General features: G+C 41.9%; 2 protein-coding genes across 7 annotated transcripts in view; one reads left to right on the plus strand and one right to left on the minus strand.

The window, feature by feature from the left end:
• Oc90 (otoconin 90) overlaps positions 1-7362 on the plus strand; it is a 31774-nt gene extending 24412 nt beyond the window's left edge. For 3 of the 4 annotated variants that reach the window (XM_021183995.2, XM_085831630.1, XM_085831631.1), the window contains 4 exons: positions 1058-1171; positions 2032-2203; positions 4868-4974; positions 7073-7362. In XM_021183995.2, the coding sequence (XP_021039654.1) occupies positions 1058-1171; positions 2032-2203; positions 4868-4974; positions 7073-7362 (683 nt within the window). Of the gene's footprint in view, positions 1-1057; positions 1172-2028; positions 2204-4867; positions 4975-7072 lie in introns of all 4 variants that reach the window. The other variant, XM_021183996.2, reaches the window with a different exon arrangement.
• A 4451-nt stretch (positions 7363-11813) lies between these two features.
• Positions 11814-24836, minus strand: part of Efr3a (EFR3 homolog A) — an 86228-nt gene continuing 73205 nt past the window's right edge. For all 3 annotated transcript variants that reach the window (XM_021182859.3, XM_085831344.1, XM_085831345.1), the window contains exons 19-23: positions 23801-23892; positions 19615-19663; positions 18694-18797; positions 18210-18259; positions 11814-14494 (exon numbers count right to left, since the gene is read on the minus strand). In XM_021182859.3, the coding sequence (XP_021038518.1) occupies positions 14389-14494; positions 18210-18259; positions 18694-18797; positions 19615-19663; positions 23801-23892 (401 nt within the window). In that variant the 3' untranslated portion in view covers positions 11814-14388. The remainder of the gene's footprint in view (positions 14495-18209; positions 18260-18693; positions 18798-19614; positions 19664-23800; positions 23893-24836) is intronic.

A 24836-nucleotide genomic window follows, 5' to 3' on the forward strand; every position in this document is an offset into this window, starting at 1 on the left:
TATAAAGTACAAGTGTGGAATTAAAAGACACATGAAGAGGAAGCAATGAAAGGGTCTCAGGTAAATATGTGTTTGTGAAATTACATTTAGTTTCCCATTTAAAATCAATTGTCATTCCATTACGTAAAATCAGATACATTTAATATTCAAGGTATTTTCTAGTAGCCGCTTCCATTAGTAACTTTCCTATTGCTGAGATAAAACAACATAGTGAAGAAAAACTTATAAGAGATCGTTGATGTGGAGCTTACAGTTTCAGAGGGCTAGAGTCCATGATGATAGCAAAGAGGTAGCAGGTGGTAGGTGGCTGGAGTAGCAGCTGAGAGCTCACATTTCAAAGAGCAAGCAGGAAACAGCTGATTCAAAATGGTGCCAATCTTTTGATACCTCAAAGCCTGCCTCCAGTGACATACCTCCTCTTGCAGGCCATACCTTCTAAACTTCCAAGTATTTAACAATTCCAAGTATTTAACAATTCCAAGTATTTAAACACATGAGCCTTTCTCATTCAAATGACCACACCTTGCCCCAAGCAGCTTCACTGGGCAAAGGATGCAATCAGGCAACCTGCAAGTGGGATGAAGGACCTTGGCATAATCTTGAATATGATGAGGAGCAGCTGCAGTATTTGAACAAGAAAGTTTGGGAGGGTGCAAGGGTTTAAGGGTGGGTCTCTGCTTGCCATGGGTCATCCTACATTTTCTATCCTTCTCTTTGCCTCTTGACTTGCTTTGAGCATCTAGATGTATCCCGTGGCAGGTGTACAATTGTAGACATAATCCAATCTCAGGACTGAAAGATCATCACAGTTCTCAGCCATGAGCTGACAATGCAGATGGGCTATCCCATGGTCCTGGCAGTGTTAAGTCTAGACACTCAGAGATACTTGTGTAGAATTTGTGAGTGTCTAAGAAGCTTCCTTCATGTCTGCAAACACAATGTGAGGTGCACTCTCCTTCTATGTCTGTGTGTGGCCTTGACCATGTATGTGTTCATCTGCAAATGTCTCTGAGTTCATCTGCAAATAACTCTGAGTCATCAAGCTGTATATTTTCAGAATCTGCGGAGATTATTGCCCTAGCTAAAGGTACAACCCACTCTGCTGGCATCAAACCATTGAGGTTGGGAGTCTCATCTGTTGACAATGGTTCCCAGGAAGCAACTGGAAAAGGTAGGTGAGAGCCAGAATCTAGGAGTATGTGGCCTATCCTATCCTTGGAATCTAAAACTCTCTGTTAACATAGCCTTTTAAATTGTAGATTCTGACCATGTCCTGTTGATGGAATAGAAGGTATCACCCTCGCCTCCTTACTAATAAGCTCTTTGAGGCTCAAGGATACAAAATTTACCTTTGCCCCTCAGCTGCTATGTGGCTGAGATGGGGCAAGAACCAGGGTTTTCTGTCCCCTGGCTCTGTCCTGTCATCACTATGCTTCTACTGGCCTAGGATACAGGATCTTGACCAAAACCACATTGTGTGTGGTTGCCTAACTAGAATGACGAAACACATGGGTATTAATGATCATCCTGCCTCTCTTCCTTTGGATGCTTTCCCAAACGACCTTGGAAGAGCCCCCAGCCCCATCTGGGAAAGCCTCCAATGGCTTCCAGTGTAGAGCTGTGGAGCATACATATGAAAGTTTCAAGCAGATAAGAAAGGGTATGAGGAGAGACAGCGAAACAGAAGCGGGGTGAGAAAAGCCAAGGCCTTAAAATGCAAAGCCACAAGGTTTGCTAACATGATGTGCCTGCAAAGCCTAAGAGGATAGCTAAGACCTTGCAGGCTGCTAGAGTCCTCTCAACAATAAGGTGTGGTCCACACAGCATCTTTAGTCCTGACAAGTCCCATTTCTTATGGAGATTTAATAAGTAATTCAACAGAGTATCAGAAGCTGAAGAAAAGCTGTTCTCTGAAACAAAGAGAACAAGGCACACAAGGGCCCTCCCAAAGTAGTTCTCATGCAATGTGGAAATACCACTCCTCTTTGGAACTTGGCCCTATCTCTCCTGAGCGTCTGTATTCTTAAGCAGCCTGTGACAGATTGGCCTTCGTGCATCTGGGTGATGGGGACAGCATGACGGCCATGCTGCAGCTTGGAGAGATGCTCTTCTGTCTAACATCCCACTGCCCAGAGGAATTTGAAACTTACGGCTGCTACTGTGGAAGAGAAGGAAGAGGAGAGCCAAGGGACACCCTGGATAGGTATGGATGGAGAAGGGTGGGGACAGATGGCAAATGAGGTCACTAACATCTGTAAGGACCCTCATCTGTACTGGGCTTTACATCAGTCTCTCAAGGAATGGGCTATGGATATGTTCTCACTTAGGTTGGCTGATAACATAACAGACCAACTTTCTTAATGAGCAGCTGGAGGTTAGCTATTCCTCTAACAAAGGGACAGGTCAGGCTGGGCCTGATCTCTTGATGCTTCATTACAACCACAGATTGCATCTTAGAAAGGCTGGCTTGTTCACACATTTTGAGTGATTCTAGACTGACTTCTTGTGCAATGGTCCACATAGATAATAGGGGTACGCATTTGGTTAACTCAGAAGAAGGCAATGTTTAACTTCTTAACAACTTTTAAGTGTATTTGCTAAATTTTATAGCGACCACTTTTCAGGGAATTTCCTTGACTTCATATACACATCCATTCACATAGATATACACTCTGGACACATCCCTGGGGTCAGTTTTCTGTGCCAGGCATTAAGTGAGGTAGTAGAAATACAAACATGATTATAGCTAAACAAAACAGAAAACAAAAAAACAAAAACAAAAACAGAACAAACCCAACTCTCTTGAACACAAGAGATTTCCCAGTGAAAGAGATAGGCAATCAGACAAAAGTCCACTGATGAACTAAGTACTTATATGGGGATTACCCTGAGTAGAAAACATATGCCAAGAGCATAATTGATAGCATAATTGATAGGGTCTGGGAGATTGATTACTAGTTTTCTTACCCATCCACCTGTCCACTCATCTGCCCATTACCCACCATCCATCCATCATCCACCCATAATCCCCCCATCATCCGCCCATCATCTACTTATCCATTCATCTACCTTCCATGCCATTTAGTGTTTACCACTAAGATTGCTTCTTCTTTCTCTACTGCACAGTCATTATGGCTTTCAGTGAAGGAAATAACTCAAGGGCCACCCCCCAAAGAACCTCTCACAAGGTGACCCTACTAAAAATTTAATTATAGCAGTTAAAGCTGCTGCTGCAGCAATTATTATATATGGTGAGGTTATATGTGATTCCACAGCCTGCCCTCTGTCCTCCATGACAGAGTTTGAATAGTGTTGAGATTCCAGAGCACACAGAACTCTTCATTGAGGTATCGAAGGCAGGGACAAAAAAATTGGGCAATTTTGAGGGTGCCTTCTAATCCCTGACTATATTTTATCAAAATATAAAATTTGAGTGGTTGGGATAATAAGTTGGTATGGCTTTGGCATCTACAGGAAGAAATTAAATCCCAAAAGGTCTAGGTAGAAACTCTGAATGGCAGTTTGTCACATTGATGTCATGTTCTGCAAGAATGTAATCTCACTACCATGTATTTGTAAGTCATAAACATGTGATTTGCATGAAGAGGTTGATTCCTAATGACCTTGACTTTAGATTGCAACCACTGTGCTCACTTTCCACTCCACCCCTGTAACCCTGGAAAATCCTCATGTAAAACAGCATGGCTCCTCTGTAGTGGCAGTAGAAACTGGGTCAGACATTGACCTCAGCTACTGAGTACTGTGAGTGTGTAAGGTAGGATTATTCTTCCTGGCATCATTGGTTAAGCTGCTGTGGGGCTCAGAACAAGTTACAAGTCTGGTCTCCAGGAGGAAGTGCTTGAAAGGCATAGCTAATTAATCCTCACACCAATCCAAGGAGGCAGCTCCATTACTCTTACTTCATAGAGGAAGCAACCTATATAAAAGGCAGAAGTGGGAAAGTTGGGGTATGGGCAGGAAAACAGTGTTGCTGTAGACCTGAAACCTCCTCTTAGCTACCCAGTGGATTTTAAAGGTCCGTAGACAGCTAAAAATGGAGCACTAGGGAATGATCATAAGTTTCTATTGTCTGGCACCGTCACAAGTGTTCAATAGACATCTGGCTAAGGAGAATATCGAAGATCCTGATATGTCAGGCCAGATAGGTGGATCTGAATACAAGACAGTGACTCATTCATTTCTGTTTACTGGAGCCCTGCTTTATGCTGGGACCCGTGTTGGATGCAGATCTTTGTGGCTCCCATCATCTAGGTAGAGAGTTAAAGAGGTGACTTATATAAGTGAAGCTAAGTGTTCTATTATATAGAAAGTTGGATGTAGATGGGTCACTATATTGTCATGGACACTTGTACAAACTAAAGAGGCACTCTAGCCAGGCTGTGGTGGCATACACCTTTAATCCCAGCACTTGGGAGGCAGAGGCAGGTGGATTTCTGAGTTCAAGGCCAGCCTGGTCTAGAGTGAGTTCCAGGACAGCCAGGGCTACACAGAGAAACCCTGTCTAGGAAAACCAAACCAAACCAAAAACAAGAGGCACCCTTCTTGAAAAACCCTTCATTCTGATCTGCTGGGAATATATGTAGACAAGTGGATTTGCCATCTAGAGTCATGGTAAAAGAAAAGAAAAATGTAGAAATTCAGGTATACACAATGGGGTTAATGCTGTGTCTGAGGCAGCTTTCTGGTGCTGTACATGACCTCAACAGACTTTGAGGCACGTAGTAGCCAGTCTCATGTACTCTGACAAAAGAGCCCTTGGCAAATTTTAGCACCCCATGCAGTGTTGAGATAAAAAGACCTGGATCAGTGGGGAACTATGGTAAATAAAAGTTTTCCTTGGTCTTAGGTGCTGTCTGTCCCATCACTGCTGTTTGGAGCAGATGAGACAAGTGGGCTGCCTCCATGGAAGGCGTTCTCGGTCATCTGTGGTATGTGAAGACCACATGGCCAAATGTAAGTGTGATGGCTGCCTAGAGTCCTTTTTTTTTTTTTTTTTTTCCTGTCTGTATCCTGGCTGGAGCGGAGTTACAGACACTTCTCCTGGCACACCTTCATCAGTCTCATTATTTTTTTTTTTTTTTTACTTTAAGACATGAGCTTACATCCTTTCCCCAAGTCTACCACCTTAAGCGTCAAAACTAATTGATGGTCTCAGTAATCTCTACCTACTGAGCCCATGCATGCTGTGCGTGGTTCTAAGCCTTTGATAGGCACAGTTAATCCTTAAACTAGTCCTAAGCAGCAACTCCATTGCTTTTTCTACTTTACAGAGGAAGCAAATGACCTCAGACATCAGACAGGCAGAAGGCAGTAGAAGAGTTGAGGTCTAGGCAGGCAAATAGCATTGCCTCAGACCTGGAACCTCCTTTTAAGTTATCCAGTGGGTTTTAAAGTATTCCGCCTTCTCCTAATAAACAGACCCTGTTCCAGATTTGATCACCTAAAGAATGCCATGAAGGAGAGGGATGGAAGGCTCTGGCTGATGGTGGACCTAACACAGCTCCACTCTGCATCATGTCTCCCGCAGAGACAATGGGTCCTACCTCTGTAAGTGTCAGTCCTGAGAACATGAGAAAGTACCCTTACAACTGGCTCCCATGGAAACTGATCAGCAGCAAATGTGCTTCCCCTAGGCTGCTCTGTAGCTCAGAAGGAAATGACTCCTGTGGAGCTTCACCTGTGTTCTGCAAAGCTTTCTCCTTTTTAACTGGGGAAGCAACTGTATGGGTCTATTGTCCTCCTTGTTGATTGTACATGACATGCACAGCACATAGGTCTCTATGACACTGCTTGTGTCATTCGCTCACTTACTGATTCAGCTTGCCACATAGCCAATAAACCTTCATTTGGAACTATGGAAATAACTGTGACAAAGCAGCTGAGAATCATCAACCTTTAACAAAAGATGTAGTTTGGCTTATTATGGGTTCCACCCATGGTCATAATGGCTCTATTGCTAAGAGCCTGTGTAGAGGCAGAACATCATGGCAAAGTTTCTCTCTTCATGGAGGTTGAAAATGTAGGGAGATGAATGAATGGAAGTCAGTTAGGCCAGAGTTAAATAGCACAAACATACACACACACAAAGAAAGAGATAGAGAGAGAAAGACAGAGAGAGAGAGACTTAGTTTCATTGCTATGATGAGTCAATATGACCGAGACAACTTTTATAAAGGACAACATTTAATTGAGGCTGGCTTCTAGTATCAGAGCGTCAGTCCATTATCATCATGGCAGGAAACATGGCAACCTGCAGGCAGACATGGTGCTGGAGGAGCTGAGAGTTCTATTTCTTGGTCCACAGGCAGCAGAGGGGAAACTGTTTCCCACACTGGGCAGAGCTTGAGCTTAGGAAACCTCCAAGCCTGCCCCCACAGTGACACCCTTCTTCCAACAAGGCCACACCTCCTAATAGTACCACTCCCCATGAGCCAAGCATTCAAATATGAGTCTATGGGGCCAAACCTGCTCAAACCACCATTCATACCATGACTTATTTTCTCCACTGACCCCCACTGCTTGTTTTCATCACCTAATGCCATTCAATTACAAATCCATCAATGTGTTAGTTCACTTACAAGGCCAGAGCCTTTGGGATTTAATCATCCTAAACCCCATAGCTCGAAACCAGGTCTTTAGCACAGCCTCTGAAAGGCATTTAAGATTCAAACTGCAATGACAATAAATGTGTGTGACCCTTGCCTCAAATTGCTCACACCAAAGACTTGGTAGGAGGTCAGGAAAGGAGGTGAGATTGATAGGAGACTAACAGGTTCTGAGATGGCATGGGCATTTTCCACAGTATTCTGGAATACTCCGGAGCTTAAAAACAAGAAGTAAGGCAAAGTGTGATGAGGTGCAAGGTGAATCTGGCGAGGCTCAGATGAGCAACACAGAGGGCTACTTCCTAGCAGAAGGAACAGACTAGACCATTAGAAACACTACATGCCACCAGCGGAACTGTGCAAGATGGGGTCAGGAATGGCAAATGAATGAGGTTTGGTATGTGCCCTATCTGGTGTCTCAAATCTGCTCCTCTGCTCTTGCTAAGGTGTGGGGCAGAGCCTGTGTGAGAAGCTACTATGTGCCTGTGACCAGATGGCAGCTGAGTGCATGGCCTCTGCCTTCTTTAATCAAAGCCTCAAGTCACCAGACGGAGCTGAGTGTCAAGGCGAGCCTGTGTCCTGTGAGGATGGCATGCTCCAGGGCACCTTGGCCTCTTCTGTGGACTCCAGTTCTGAGGAGAATAGTGAGGAAGCTCCACCGCAGATGGAACGCCTAAGAAGATTTCTGGAAAAGCCTCCTGGTCCTTTGGGGGCCAGATCCCTCGGTGGGAGATAAGATGCTACGTGCTAGTAGCTCTAAGCTGCCTGAGTCCTTTGGCTCACCCATAGGAACCTTAGTAGGGTCTCCAAGGGAGCAGGGACAGCCACCCCTTTATCCATGAGCCTCCCCTTTATCCATGAGCCTCCTGAAACTTGTCAGCACAGATACATGTGTCTGGAGAATGACTGCAGATGACAGCCCTTCTTTTCTTCCTGTAGTTCACTATGGAAGCTCAATAAATTCTCTATGCCACATGGCTTGTGTCATGTCAAGAGCCGCCTCTGTGGATGGATGGGTGCTTGAGTGGCTTGCAAAGGTGTGATGACAGGAACAACTGGAGAGAGCGCTTGATTTCCTAGCCTCTAAAGGCTACTTTGCTCTTCTGTTAGAAAGTAAGGGAGTATGGCTGCCCATGGTTGTGAATGACCCACTAATGATGACGACAGTGCTTCTGTATGATCAGATACACTTGTTACCTTTGTTAGGAGTGCACCATGAGGCACAGCCATTGTTGCCCGCCGCTTTTGTTCCCCCTGGTAAGAACACACTCAGGGCAACCGGAATCTTCTGCGGCACAAGCTTTATTGCTTACCCCATCAGGAGCCAGTGGAGAAGAGAGCCAGAGAGAGAGAGAGATGGCGGAGCCCCCTCCCTTTTATGGAGGACTGTCCTCCGCCTCGGACGTGTCACTCCCTGATTGGCTGCAGCCCATCAGCCAGAGTTGTCATCACGGGAAAGGCAGAGCACATGGGGTGGGAAACTACCCCAGCGCATGTGCAGATGGTTTGTTTACTACTTAGAACACAGGTGTCAGTGCCATCTTATAATGGCGAATGTGAGGACGGCTCCTTACATCTCCCCCTTTTCTTTTATTTAAGAGCAATAGGCCACCCATAATAATGAGAGTGGAGATAGAGGTCAAATCCCCAGTGTGTAAAATAGGGGCTTTACACAAAACCTCCTCCCAGGCTCATCACCCGAATGGGTCTTGGTCTGCTCCCGTGTCGTTTTTCCTGGGGGAAGGACACTTGGACACTCAACCTTCTTGAAAGATGACATGTCTCCCTAGAATAGGCTCATAAATGCCACAGAGCCCTTCTACTGCAGTGCTTAGCCGTGCAACTCTCTCGGGCTGCTGAAGCACACTCACTCTATCCCGTGCAATGAGACTAGCCTCGTGGGGTGCAAGAGCTGAGTGGCCAGAGACCTATTGCTTAAGCATAGATAACCATATATCAGGGGAAGCACCATGTTCTAGTGCTGCAAACGCCTGGGAAATAACCACCATGTCTCTCCTAATTTGGGCCTTAAGCTTACAGACCAATCAGAGAAGCAACACTAATCCACAGCAAAGAACAGCTCCAAATAATTCCACCCCCACCCATTCTTTAAAGAAGGAAAATGTTGAAAAGATAGTCCTTAGGTCAGGGACAGGTCCAAGTGCGTGGGGCAAGTCTCAATTTTCAAAGGGTCTGTTCAAATTTAGCCGTCCAATTCTGTATCTCCCAACGCTGCTTTCCCTTTGCTGTTGTCGCCCTGGGCATCACCATGATGAGGGACATCTGGATTTTTCGGGTGAGTCTTTCTGGTATCCAAAATGGGTTGTCTTCATTCTATGGAAAAACACAAACAGCTCCCCTGGATCTTATCAAAATAGGATCCGGGCCTTTCCATTTGTTATTTAAAACATCTTTCCATTTAACCATCTCTTTGGGCCTATCTGGCTCTGAACAATGACGTTCAGCCGCTGTATCTTTGTTAATTGTCCAGTGGCTTCACCTGTTCGGGAGAGCGCCTTCCAGGCCTTAATAGCCGTGGAGGAAATTTGGGCATAAGCTCCCCAGTGATAATTTGTTTGATCAGCGGTATAAGCTCCCTGACCCGTTAACAGGTCAAAGGTCCAATCTCTCTGCTCTGGAGTCAAAGCGGCAGCATTTGCTCGGGCCTGCGTTTGTGCAGCCTCTTGCCATAGAGCTCTCCATTCCATATATTTGCCCGCACTGGGGAGAGCGGCTTTTGCAATCATTTGCCAGACGGCAGGAGTTAATGCCTCGCCAGCAAGCCTGTCTAACTGCACCAAGGTGAAATTAGCATTGGCTCCATATTTACGAACCGATTCGGCAAGCTCTTTAATCTGTGTATAATCTACCGGAGCGTGAACACACCCACCCTCAGCTCCTTCAAAGACCGGAAATGCCTGTTGTATCTTCCTTTGTGCCTCTCTTGAAATGAACGAGTCCACGCACTGCCTCTCTGCACAGGGCTGACGCACTACGCAGGGAGGGGGCTCGCATAGGGCGGAGGTGCACTATGACCTTGAAGCCAACTGCCTGGAGACCGAGCAGCAAGCTGGCCTTTGCCAGCCGCTTTTGGCTTTTTTCTTGACCTATAAGCTCGCATTTCTCTCTCATAACGAGCTGCTCCCTCCTCCAAGTCTGTTTTCTCAGAAGGGCTAATTTCTTTATCTGATTCACAGCTACTAAGAACTGGCTCTTTAAACTCGTCTCTTTTCTCCTCTTTCCTTCTAATCTCTCCCCAGGTATTTTTCCCTGACATTAACTTTTCTTTTTTCCTTTGTTTTTTCTCCTCTTTCTTTCTAATCTCTCCCCAGGTATTCTTCCCTGACATTAACTTTTCCTTGGGTTCAAGACCCGTGGAAAGGCCTGTATACTTATTTGGCGCGCCATGCTTTCTCTTTTTTCCTGCTCTCTCTCTCCCCGCTTTACTTCTGATAGACTGTCTTGAATTTTGTCCAGAATTCTCCACCCTGCCTTAACCACTTGTTGACATGTGAAAAGAAATAAAAGGGCTTTTAACACTAGAGAAAGTTCAAGACCAGACATACCTTGTAAAGCTGTAACGAACGCCCATCCGTTCCCCAGCTGAAGAGTTCTGAACCCACGCCGGATCCTTCTCAACAGTCTGTTTTGTGGGAACACTTCATTACCACAGTTCCCCAGCTGAAGAGTTCTGAATCCACACCGGATCCTTCTCAACAGTCTGTTTTCCGGGAACACTTCATTAAACGCTCCTTCCCCATGATGTAGTAGCTCGCGGGTTTCGGCACCATTTATTGCCCGCCGCTTTTGTTCCCCCTGGTAAGAACACACTCAGGGCAACCGGAATCTTCTGCGGCACAAGCTTTATTGCTTACCCCATCAGGAGCCAGTGGAGAAGAGAGCCAGAGAGAGAGAGAGATGGCGGAGCCCCCTCCCTTTTATGGAGGACTGTCCTCCGCCTCGGACGTGTCACTCCCTGATTGGCTGCAGCCCATCAGCCAGAGTTGTCGTCACGGGAAAGGCAGAGCACATGGGGTGGGAAACTACCCCAGCGCATGTGCAGATGGTTTGTTTACTACTTAGAACACAGGTGTCAGTGCCATCTTATAATGGCGAATGTGAGGACGGCTCCTTACAAGCCATCACTATAAAAAACCAGCCATCACTATCCTTGGCCCAAGGCATTTTCTTATAAATGAAGATTATTAAAACCCTTGCCTGGCTTCACATCCTCTAATCCCCACTTCTGCAAGGGCGACTTACCTTGTGGAAGTGGAGCCCGCAGGCCTGCTTCCCGAAGTTTCTTGAGTTCTGCTGGCAGTAAGGAGTTTTGGGCAATAGATCTGCACTCACAAACATGGTATTTGGATAATACTTTGTGTTAGAAAATGCTAGAGGGCCACCCTTGTTCAGGAGCAAACATCAAAAGGGAAATGCTTTCCTGGCTTTCATGTCTTGAGTAGGGAGCTCTGAGACTCTCTAGGATGTCCAGGATAGATCTCTTCAGGCACCAGTGAGGGTTAAAAATGGGACACATATCTTTGTCCTTCTATTTCACAGTACATCCCCTTGCTAAGGTTCTCTGAGATCACCTCTCAATGTAAAACCTGCACATAAGCCTTGCCACAGGCGTCATAAGGCCTAGAAGCAACGCTGTCTCTAACTCAAGGGTAAGCTAGTGACTGCACACAGCTCAGCCAAGATGCAGTGTATCTTCACACTCTGGTTTTGCTTTTCACTAATTCATACTAGATGACAAAAGATAGGCTGACAGTCATAGTGGAAAACCTGGGGCTGCATTTGTGTAGTGCTCTCAGTGTATCAGTGGGAACAGGGTCAGGGAAAGGGAATGACTGTCCTTAACCTACAGGGCTAAGACAGTGGCAGTCTGGTGCTGTATTAGGAAGGCAGCCTAGGTTTCCCATGGCAGAGCCTGTGACAAGGCTTATATGCAGATGTTACTTTTGTTGGGAAGCTTTCTTTAATTTATGGAGCAAGGTAGTGTAGTGAGAAAAAGTCACCAGGGTTAACAAGGAGACAGCAACTTCCTAGATGAGGCATCCCTTAATCTAGGCTCTCTTCATGCTCCTAAGTTATGGTTCTGATTCTCATATATGTGGAAAAGAATCCACCTGAGTAACCTGATTGCTGCAAAAGCTTAATTCTACATACACAATGCTATAACAAAAATGCACTTATACATAGGCGATGCTATTTTTCTTTTATTGCTTACATATTATTGCACAATGAAAAATTTACATTAAAAAACTTACTTTATTACAGTAATACATGTATAAGCATTAGTGAGACAAATGAGTTCCGTTTGAGGGAGTGGGGAGTTAAACTGCTGGTTAAGGGTGGTATTACTCTAAAGGATAATGAATTCTAAAGGAGGCTAGAGGGAAGCAAGAGGACCAGGAGGAGGAAAGAGAAGTGAGAGAGACTGAGTATGAGAGCTCAGGGAAGATTCAGTGACACTACGTAAGCAGCTAGACGCACAGGATCACAAGCATCGGAGGAAAGTGTAACTTAACCTCTTGGAGTCATACACAAGAATAGAACCAATTGAATACCGCAAGGAGAACAGTAAATGCTTTGAGTATCCCGTACCTGCCAAAATAGACTGATGCAATAAACTCCAGCAAGTCCTAAAGATTCAGTACCTGAACTAGCTACAGCACAGCTCGCACACGCATCCAAATGTGATCCCTGCAAAAGTGGAAGAATCAGACAAATATCCATTGTTTGGGAACCCTTGTCAATAAAACCAGTTCAGTCTAATGGACCTATGATATTCAGACATGTACTGTGGCTTAAGAGTAATAAAACTCAAACCAGCAGTTTATAAAACCCAAGATACAAGTATGAGAAAAGACTAACTGCAATGGCTTTCCTTTGCATGCAAAGCATGCCTTTTAAAATCACTAAGAAACACAACATTTTGTACAGCAAAGCTTGTGTTCTGCATGAATGCAAGTGAATATATATCTTTTTCTTATACTATTAAATTATATATTTTTCCATACAAAAGCACACAGTGTTAATTTATAAAATGACATCCAAGTGGATGATGATTGTTTTTGCATGTCCCCCTGTTAGGATTTTAAAAGCAGTCAAAAAATAATATCCTTCTTTTAAAATGAAGAAGAAAAAGGGAACCGAAAGTGCATGAGGTTTTCCTTAGCTGGCGACGTACCCCTGGTGTGAGGGAAGCTACAGTGGGAGCTCGCACAGGGCACTGGTCTTCCAGTGGCAGCTGCGTTGTCCCTCTTGAGAACAAGGTCTGGTGTATCTGCACTTAATCAGCAGCCTGGGCTGTCTTGTCAGAGGTGATAGCAAATAGACCCCCCTCTGCAAGATGTTCTACTCTGCTGTAAATAGTCAAAGCTTTGGGCATGCCTGGTCTCTCTCTCTTTCTCTCTCCCTTCCTTCCTTTTTTTTTCTTTCTTTTTGAACTAATGGTGCCCAAATAACCAAAAACACACAGATAAAACATCCTATACTTTATCTCATTTTTTAAACACAAAACTAAAACTTAATTAGTTTTTGAGCTACAATTTTTGATAGGAGTACTGTTTTATATAAAAAAAAAACTGAATTTGAACAGGTAGAGTTATACAAAGTGATTCCACAAAATGGTGCAAAGAGAATTTTCTAATTGCAGAATGCTTCTGTTTAGCATGTGGTGGTGTCCCTAGCATGTGCAGTACACATTGCTCTTGTAGTCTTACAAGTCTCACTAGTGAAAGGCAACTCACTCATCCACCTTAGCAAGAACACACAGACTGTTTTGAAGTATGTAACTAATCTTCATAGAGATGCATACAAGTTTTGGTTCAACTCTTACAAATTAAAAGATTTACTGGGAGAATTTTTGTACAATAAAGACTTCAAACAATGTACAATATAACATGTAAATTAATTCACTAAAAAACTGAAATGCATAGACTCTGCACAGGTGAACAGGTAGCTCTTTTAAATGTCTTTCTTTTTCTATGGTAAATATATATTTCATTTAATTAATGGAATCATAGCAAAATACAACTGTAGTTTCAAAGCGTATCTGTAAACTAACACATCATATATGAGAAACACTGCACCTTTTCCCACTCCAAGAGCGAGCTCGAAGGGGTTCAAGAGCTTAACCTGAAGCAGAAAACACAGTATCACAAGACCAGCTTGATCTGGCCAGTTTCCAGATGGGTACCTAGGTGGGTGGGAATACTATCCAGTAGATATTTCCTAACACTGACACCCTAGGAATGCCTGCCACATGTTACTATGGAGGGACTGAAGGGATGTGTGCACAGTCCATCTGAAGCACGGATTTAGAAAGCAGGAGAGAATTTGCAACCCTAAAATTAGGAATATATTTACTTTTGAAAAAAAAGAAAATAAAAGCAACCCATTTCTAAGCAGTTATGCAGACACTTCATACATTTTCAATATATTTTTTTAAAATCATGTTTGTGCAAAGTTTAAAATATACTATTTAACAAGAGCATAATGTGAAAGCAATACCTGTTCAATCTAAAAAGATAACAGGAACCTCAAACAAATTAACGTGGTATAAGCCTATCTCCAGAGGTACTCTAAATCAGGGTCCCTAAACTTCTAATACAGCATGACAAGTGTTGGTAGAGACAAGTCCCATAACACTTCAGGACATTCCAGTAAACACTATGCAAATCCTGAAACTCGTCTTGGCCCTGTTTTGCAGGCTTTAAGGTCCTTTTAAAATGCTGTAGTCTTCATGAGCCAGTCAATATACACACAGATCTGGAAACTTCATCTCATAGACTGGGACGGACTGGTATTGGGTATGCCCAGAAGTAACGGTCAATGTTCCAGATGGACTGGGAGGAGGGCTGTAAAATAAGAACATGGTGCCATCAGAAGGTGCATGCATGGTATTCAACTATTGCCTGCACACAGCAAGGTAAGATTCCTTAACTGAAGGGCTCAAGGCAGAGGAGGTGTGGGCCAGCTATGACAATGTATACGAAATGGATAGGGATGCTGGCTGTTTTAAGTCCAAAACAGACCATGTATCTCTGTGTATGTGTGTGAGTGTGTGTGTGTATTAAACACTGCGTTTTTGTGAGCTACTCTGTTTCACAAATAAAACATGTATCTTAATGCATATCACTCTTATGGCAGTGTGATATAAAGATATTTTATCTACTGGACAAATAAAGGTTCATTTTCATTATAAATCTCACACACACACACACACACACACACACACACACACACACATCTTCATGCATCTACCCATTTATCCTTGTTCTAATGACTTATGAGTAAGAGTTTCTGATTCTAAGTAGATTCATAGTATCCTGGAAATTTATAGTGGTTTAAGGACTAGAGGCAATCCTTGCCAACCTGGAAGGTAAAAATAAATGTATTACTTCGTTTTTTTTTTTTTTTTTTTTTTTTAATTTTCGAGCTATTGTTAGTGATAAACAGCTCTGTGGCATCCATTTTTGGTTTTTTAAATAAAAAATAAAAATAAATAAATAAATAAATAACTGTATCCTTTTCAGACAAAACACCTTAGGAAATTAATCTTTTGTTATATAATGCGGATATATTTTGCTAATCCATTATTTAATCCTCAGTCCTTTTAATTAGTGTCACATGTACATGTGTGCATGCATATACAAACACACCCTTGGCCACACATGGAAGCTCTCAAATTTTCTGTATTCTACCTACTTCTACACAAACCCACCCTTCTAAAAATCCCACGAGGCCAGGCTTTATGGTGCATGCTTTTAATACTAGCTTTCAGAAAGCAGAAGTAGGTGGCTCCCTATGAGCAACATTAGCCTGACCCTACAGGGAGACACAATGTCTGAAAAAAAGTCAAATAAATAAATACATTAATGGTGATGATGATGGTAATAGAAAAAAACAACTAGACTTTCATGTTTCCCTTGGCCTAGGTGGTGTCTTTGATCCATCTCTTATGTATTCTCCTATCTCCTCCTGCAGAAGGACTCTTCCAGACAGCCCTCAGCATTTTCTGTAAACATAAATTAATAACTACATTCTCTGAACACTTTGACTAAAATAATGGGTTAATCTTTATAGAGATGACATCTTTATGATACTCATTAACTTTTTAAAAACAAGGTATGAGGGCAGGCAGAACAGCTCAGTGGGCAAAGGTAGCTGTCTCCAAACCTGGGAATCCACAGAGCAGGAGAGAACCAACATGTGAAAGTTATCCACTGAGCCCCACCCTCTGTCACACATATACAAAAGTAAATACATGTTTGAAAAAAGGACCAAGTATGAGGTTTTTGTATATAAATATTAAGTATAACTCAGACTTAGAGTTATTTCATAGTCTGTATTAATTAGTATCCTATGGTTATGAATGTTTTCACTAATTAATAATTTGCACAAGTATTAGCTTCATATAATTATCTTTAATCCTGAACTGCCCTGAACTACATTATGCAGCTGCTTTTCCTATTTCCATGATATACTGTTCTAGCAAATAATTTTGCGAGTATTCCAATATTTGTAACACCTTTTAATGTTTTAGTAATGGATCGTTTTCAGAGTGAAATGCACATATCTTAAGTGTGTTATTTAATAAGCATGGTCAATAAACATTTTCATTATTGTTAAAGAACAAGTACCAGGAAACTTCAGAGAGCATTGGGAGGCTACTGGGGAGAGCCATCGGGCGGCTCCTGGATAGAGCATGTGAGAATGTGTGTGTGCCAGTGAGATCAGGAAGCCGCTGGTGCCCTCGGGGTCACGAGAGCTACTGACACTATTTAAATCTTGCACACCATTTTTGCATTTGCATTTTCTTAATTAAATGCTTTAATATTTGAATAAGAATGTTAAGGTTTACTATTACGATCGCGTGAAGAGAGTGAGAGTCCGGTAAACAAAGGCAGGAAAAAAGGGTGAGAGCAAGTAAGTCTCGCATCCTGGATACATGACTGTCATGGCGGTGGTGGCTGCTGCTGCTGCTGCTCATTTTACAACTGCTTTGTATTTCTCCTTTATTCTCCTCTGTTCCCAAGCCATGGGCTTGGTATAACATGGTTCTGCTTCACTCTTGTAGAGCACAGACTCTCTTCTCTGGCTGATCAGGAGAAAATGTGCAGACAGGCCTAAAAACCTGCAGTGCACCTCATTGTGCCTTTAGCCTCTGTGTATCACACAGGCTGTCCCAGAATATCCATTTTTCAAAGAGGCAGCCATGGATGGGCTGCTACTGAAACAGTGTACCCAGCACTGTGTCTGGGACACTCCAAGTGTTGCTAATATTAACTAGAACCAAGTTTTCAGCCAAAGCTCAGAGGAATTCATGGTATTAAGAAGACTAAAACTAGAATGCTGTTCTTAACATTTTAAACCCACAAAAATGTGACCCAAGTTAACTCGGTGACCCCCAGTCCACTGAAGAACCCAGGTTATGGATTCTAATTGTCTGTCTCTAAGTACGACAATAGCAGTTACATTACTTGTCTAGCTCTGGTGTCCTTGTCTGTAAACTGAGAGGCAGCACTGACTTACTTTTCAGGCCATGCTGAGAACAGAAAAAGCTAAAATAACGTGCACAGCCCAAGGCCAAGTACACAGTAGGTATTTGGAATTTTAACTAACAGACAGTTTTAAATATTCCTTATTTGGCATTTTTCTCTGAAAAGAAAGTCTATAGCACATTTTATATTTTAGTCATTTCCCTTCTGAACTTGTGCAAATGAGCAATTCTCTCCTTAGCAACATAAAAACAGTGAGAAATGTGTGATGTTGACAAAAACTCTCTTACATGTGAAAGCAGAAAACAGTAGAATAAAAACAAGTCAAGGAGACCAGTCTCTCCTAGGCTTAAGATACAAACACACACACACATAAATATATATATATATGGAGAGAGAGAGAGACTGACTGACTGAGTTATGTCATAAGATAAAAGATTTAGCTAATGTACAAAACAAAATTCCAGAAGCAAGTCTATATGTGTGTCCTCTACGGGGTTACCTTACCCACAGGCCAATTTCCACATTGACGTCAATGTAAGACCATGGGGCAGTTCCACCTCTGCAAGGCACAGAGAGCCTTTCTCCTTCTCAGGCTGAATTACTTAAGGAGAGACAGACTCAGAATGACCAACAGTGGTGATATTATAAACTTCAGAATGTAATTCTCATAATAACTTAAAAGGACATATGAAAACCCAAGGAAAGCCAGTGATTGAAATGACCCATCCACACTGGTAGCAGTGTTACTGCTCTGGATAGAAGGAAGCATATTAAACTACAGATGGATGGGTAAATACAAATGACATCCTAGTTAAACATGACATTAGATGTGGGTCTTCCAAGCCACTCAGATGTTTAGAGATCCATCACAGAGGAAAAGATAGTCTAAAAGAGAAACCTAGGAATGCCAGATGAGTGGACATGAAATTGCTCAGCTTCCCACTGTAAACAGAGACAAAGGGCTGCCAGCTGGATCTTGTTTAAAGTTAGTGCAAGGCAGTTAGGAAACACATACAGCCATGCAGAGCTTCCAATAGTCTGTGCTGTTACTGTTATGCTAACCCCTTACCGTATGGTGAGCTCCAATATTTGAGCAAGTCTATCATGAAGCAAATTTGCCTGCAAAGGAAAAAAAATGTTAACAAATGTACTGTTTACCAGATACCCAGTAGACAAAGCACAACTGTAACTATGAAGCTGACATACAAACTGCTTTAATTTGCAATATCTATTGGAATTAAATGTTGGTCTTTTCTTCATCCCCACACTATCAAGTTCTACAGCCACAAGCTGTAATATATTCAACAGAATTCCCATAGCAAATCACTGAAAACCATTGGAAACAAAACAGAATAGAACATCAAAGCAATGACGGCCATTAACACTCAGCTTAGGACCTGCCATTCCCATCAGCTTCATCACAGGAATGCATTCTTTAGCTTTCACCCCTCTGCCTGCAGAGGCTGGATGTGTGGGTTATGTCTAAAGCTGGGGTCCTGCCACCCAGTGACCAGAATAAGCTCCCAAGAGCCATTCCACACAGATTCACTCACTTTGGATTCACACTGTGCTGCTATTTCTTCAAATGGTGCTTTCTGGAACTTCTCTATCACAAGACGTCTCTTTTCCTTTTCCTGTTCTTCCATTCCATTGGTATCTATATAAGGACCAGATAAAGACTGTCATAAAATCCCACCAAAGACCATGACAGCCAATGATCTATACACCCCCAAATAAGAGTGATTAAAGGGCTACTTTTATTCAAGAAAAAGCAAAAAAACATTCCTTAAATGTTTCACTTAATATTAGACAACACAAATATCTGGGAAAAAAAGTTAAATCTAAGAAAGAGTTAAAGCTCCACAGCACAATGCCTACTTTCAGGTAATTCCTGCATCTCTTACCAAATATATACATTTACAAATATACAAACATACCAGGCACACATAGATAGGATATACACATACACAAACCTACAAACACTCATACACATGCATATATACTGACATATACAGGGGAAAACAGTAACTTACCAGAAGTCAAAGGGCTACTAGGGCTTTTTGAATTAACTCTTTTATGTACAACTATTCTGCCCTTGAACATGAGTTGCTAAGTATTTGTTAAACAGCATTTTGATCCCAATAAATAGAGACCTAAAATACAGCTGGGTCATTTACAGCCAATATGTAAAATTCCCCTTACAATGTAAGGGTTTAAAAAAAAATTAAGGCCTAATTTGTCTAATGGTTTAGACAAAGTCTGTTAGATAATAAAGAAATGTCTACCTTGTTTATAACAGTTTGCTTATGTGTAGACATATATTAGACAATTTAAAAGCTTAAGCAATGTATTTAAATAAACTATTTAATTTATAGAAACCAACAGTATTTTTCCTTTTTCTATTCATGTTGTGACATCTAAAACCCACCAAAGCAGACATGAGTTTTAGGAGGGAACAGTGCTCCCCAGCTTACCAATTGCTTTCTTCAGTGCTTCAAAGGTGATCTCCTCGGTGTTGCTAACCTAGAGGGAGTGTAAGCAGAACAGAGTCAAGAAAAGTGAATATAATTCATATTCTTACCAAAGTACAAGTCATCTACACATTTTGACAATTAATTTTTTTCCTTCTTTTAATTGGCTTGATCTGAGATATTTCAAACAGCAAATGCTCTGCACTTCTTCGCTAGCCATAGAAATGGCCTACTGCAGTGGATCCCTGATTGGACACAGAGAAGAGTATCTTTCTGGCAGACTAGGCAGCACCTCCGCACCTTTGGATAAGGTACAGCCTCCAGTGTATAAAGACCCATAAGACACCCAGTGACTGGACTGTGCTTGGTAAGGAGACCCTTTGAAGTAATCAAGGCCAAGATTACAAATATACTTTTAGCTGGATAGTGAATAAGCACTAATCATTACAGAACCTTTATAATTTTAGAACTATAGATAGTATACAAATCAAACATAAAATAACCTAAGATTCTGAATGGTTCTAAGAATGGTCTGCAGAGATGGCTCAGTACTTAAGAGCATCTGCTGCTCTTTGCTGTTCTTGCAGAGGATCAGTTTGGTTCCCAGCACCCGCACAGTGGCTCACATCTGTCCTTAACTCCTGTTCCAGTAGACTCAGCACCCTCCCCTGACCTCACATATGCAAGTGAAACATTCACACACATTTTTTAAAAATGAAGCTTTCAAGAACTATACTGAGAAGTATTTGCCTTGAAATAGCACATTCTGGGTTTTCTGAGGTCACCCATCATTTATTATTATTATTATTATTATTTCCTATGAATACCCTTTAGCTTGGAATCTCAAATATTTCTTGCTTTGAAATATGTGCAAAACTATAAAGTTTAATGTTTTATGACTTTTAAAAGTTAGTACTTTTGAGGTTGAAAAAAATGGAGAGTGGTACTTTAGGAGGCAGCAACCATTTCACAGCGAGCAATGCATCGTCACTATAGAATCTGAGTAAAAGCTAAGCAAAGGTAGGATACACGAGTACTTGCCTGGCACTTCGGTCATCCCTAATTTTAGCTCATGAGCATCTTTTGCTAAGTCTAAGGCAGCAAGACTAAGGGAAGCAAGACTTCATGTTCTGCACCTTAGCGTCTCTTAACAAAGGCTTTAGCCGGAAGTCAGGCAGCAAGAGTCCCACTACCTCAGCTTTGCTACTGAGGGCCACAGTTCTAGTTGCAGTCAGATTAAACTTTGGAATCTTCAGGTGCATTCTAGATATTTGGAGCAGATATACAAGATTAGGCTCTGGCTAATCATTCGTACCAGAAGCAATCTAGCAGTAGCATTTAAATGAAGAAAACCAAACTCACTTTTCTTAGACTGCGCTAAATCACTTCAGAATAAAAACCAACCAACCAAACAAACTATATACAGTACAGGACAAAGAACATAGGAAAAGTGAGAAGGCTAGTTTTCTTGTTATGTTAGCTTTTACTGATCAATGCTGAAATAAATATTTACCAGTAACTGGAAATATCTAACCAATAGTTCTCCTATCCTCACTATAAGGTACTTATTTTTGGCTACAAAGCAATTCTGTTACGTCTCTTGGCATTTGAATAACCATTGCTAATGTATAAAAGCAAATTCCAGTGAGTTTGAAACTCAAATGTGCTTAAGTAAATGTGACACTAAATTGTATTTATCAGACATCCAGTGTTTGATGTATATAACTGAGGACTTACAGCACACTGTCTTTGAAAAGTTAATGTATTAATAAACTTTTAATGTAAAACTCAGAGAATCTTCCCCCTATAATGTCTTCATGTAAATATTTTTCAGTTTATTTTATCAGAGCAAACTGATTCTTTACAACAGTCTCAAGTGACAAACAAACAAACAAAAAGGCAAGCAAAACAAAAAATGAAAGCACAACCATTAAAATATTCTGTGTTCCTGATTAAAATTAAGCCTAGAAGCCAAGGCTCTGAGTAAGTTTCTTCACTGAAATGATAACAAGAGAAACTCACAACTCATTAAAAGAGCTAGCATGATTCCTCTTTACTAACAGAATTGTACACATTACAGTGGCTTTGAAGAAAGAGGTAGATCTGAGCAGGATGGTTTGGCCTCTTTATTCTAACTGCATGCACATATGTGTGTGTGCACAGGTGGAGAGTGCAAGCATGCCGAGGCCAACGTTGATGTGAGGATGTCTTCTCCAGTTGTTTCTCTACCTACCTTCAGTGTGGGGAGCAGAGAACACCTTGAAGGAGTATGTAAGGAATGCAAGTCCTGAATGAATGTGTACTACCAGTAAGGACCAATGCCTCAGACCCCTGGGATCAGGCTCAGGAAACTGGCAGAATGTGCGCAAAAACTGCCAGGCACAGCTTCCTCCTCGCAAATGACCACAACCTGAGACTGCTCTCCGATAAAGACTTCCCACTGGCACTAGCTTGTCTTCTCTGTACGTCATCTATTCTTTTTTTCAAGATTTATTTTTTATTTATCTGAGTACACTGTAGCTGTCTTCAGACACACAATAGATGAGGGCATCAGATCCCATTACAGATGGTTGTGCGCCACCATGTGGTTGCTTGGAATTGAACTCAGGACCTCTGGCAGAGCAGTCAGTGCTCTTAACCACTGAGCCATCTCTCCAGCCCAAATCATCTACTCTTTCTTCATTCCCTCACTGCCCCCATCAGGTTTCCATCAGAGTAGCATTACCCCGTTTTTTCCTGCATGCTTGTGTTGCACATGTGTACGTAAAACACCACATGTTTAGAGGTCACTTGTGTGCAGGTCTGGAAGCCCCAAAATTGATGTCTAATATCTTCCTTGATCATTCTCCACCTTATATACTATGATAGTGTCTCCTGATAAACCCTGATTCATCAATCCCAGCTAGCTAGCTTGGCATAGCAATCCTGTCTTTACAGTCTGAATGCTGAAAGTACAGGTCGATGCCACATCTGCTAGCATTTCTGAGGTACCAGAGACCCCAACTCTGGTCTTCATGGATACCTGGCAGTGCTTTATCCACTCTGCCATCTCCTATGCTCCATTTGTTTTTTTTTTTTTTTTTTTTTGAGACAATGTCTCCTCCCTGAATTTGAAGCTGGACATTTGGCCTAGACTGGCTGGCCATGGGCCTCTAGGATCTGCCTGTCTCCACATCTCAGCACCTTGTTGTTTATGTGGATGCTAGGGACTTGCATTAAGGACTTTACCAAGCAAGCTTTCTCCTAAGCCCACTTCAATGCTCTTGAACTCTACTAATAAGTGATTGATAGGATAAAATAATTCTGTATAATGAAGAGTTGAGTAGCAAAGATTTAAGTTGTTTGTTTCCTGAGCACTAAGTAATGACAAACGAACTGATAAGAGTTTAAAGCTAAGGGAGTGAGAAGAGTATGAATTCAGGTAACTCAGTTTCCTGGGTTCTTGCTTGGATAATCCATTAATTATTTATACTGTATCAATGAGAAATAATGAAATAGCTAGGAAGAAAACCAATGGGTAAGTCAGGAAGAGGAAGCTGAGCTGAGAGCTAGCACTGTGTCACTCTGAGTTTGCTATCAACTGAGTGCTGGCTGGTTCTTCTTTCTCCAACTCAGCAGGGTACTTGTCTGTGCTCTGCTGAAACAGGAGGAAAGCATCCAGTGGATGGCAGTGCAAGCACCCAGGGCTTAAACAGCAGTGCACTGAAATGGCTTAAGTCACATTCGTAATAGCTAATATCGAAAATGAAAAATAGTTCTTCCTTACAGGTGAACTTCTGAAGTGGAGATATGGCGTCCTGGGAGGTGTATAGTTCCATCTGTTTTTGTATTTTGTATTTCACGTATTTAAAAAAAATAAGCAGGACTTGGAGAGCTTAAGAAGGCATACATAACATACCATAATTAAAGTATAACAAAACAAATCAGAGAACCTGGTTCTGTTTCATAGCTCTTTCTGTCCTATAGAACGCCAATGCAAAAGTCCAATAATATATATTAAGTTTATGCAACTTGATGGGCAGTTGAAATGGCTTCACAAAAATTAAATTATATTTTCTTCTAACAATTCAGTTGACTTGGGGATAATTTAGATTTGTAGTTTCTCCCCCTTATAGGTGTGAAGGGAAAACTTTCTTTTAAATAATGACTACCTTAAGACAGTTCTCCACCAAACCTTCTAGCAACTTACCACATCATCAGAAGGCATGCTGTTGGATAAAATATCCACCTGAATAGATACAGTATCCACAATACTTTTTCTTCTAGAAAGGCGATCTTCATCTGAAATGAAAATTGTTTTCTTCTATTATTCCTTAGTAAGAAATGTTGAGTTTTAGTCAGATAACTATTTTAGATTACAAGGAAATGTACAAAGTGAGTGTGGCGGGGGAGGGTAGAGTTGTTCTTTCTAAATATTTAAAGCAGTGCATTCTCAACTTTGAAGATGTTATTTAGATTGTAAAGCACTTGCTTTTGCTATTCCTAGGGTGCAGTACAATGTTGGACTGCAGAGAATGCACAAAGGCTAATCAGCAACACCCACCTCAGCCATAACCATCTCCTTGTAGTAAGAACATTTAAAATCCTCGAATTGATTTTAAAAGAACTTGTTTTGTATTTATTTCTCTGTCAGTGGTGTCTGTGTGTGCATGCACATGCCCATCCACATATATAACACCTATATGTTGGTCCACATATGGAGGTCACAGCAGAATGAAGGGGAACCAGTTCTGTCCTACCATGTAGGTTGCAGAACTCATACTCAGGTCATCAGGCTTGGAATCAAGAGTAATTACCTGCTGAACCATCTTGCCAGCCTTAGTTCCTTTTTTAGCTAATTTGAAATACACACAATACTTATCAATGATCACCATGCTGTGTAATAAAACACTGGATAGCAAGTCTTCTTAGGTGACTGCATGTAGTCATATGGTATTTTGGTATTTGTCATGCCCCCAGCCCAATGTCCTCTAGATTCACCTTGTTGATAGATATGGAGAACTATTTTTCTGAATAGTACTGGCACTGTATATGGATATCTGCATGTTGGCATTTGTGAGTAGTGAGTGTTACAGGGGAGATAGTGTGCAGACAGCTCAAACACTGACTTCAACTCCTCTGGGTGTGCTCATAAGTGGGATTGCTGGACCATATGATAGTTACGTTTCCAGTTTTCTGGGAAAAAAAAACCTCAATCCTAGTTATAATAATTTACAGTATCACTG

Source organism: Mus caroli, unplaced genomic scaffold, assembly GCF_978045245.1.
Source record: "Mus caroli unplaced genomic scaffold, Mus_caroli_1 scaffold_16, whole genome shotgun sequence".
Classification (NCBI taxonomy): domain Eukaryota; kingdom Metazoa; phylum Chordata; class Mammalia; order Rodentia; family Muridae; genus Mus; species Mus caroli.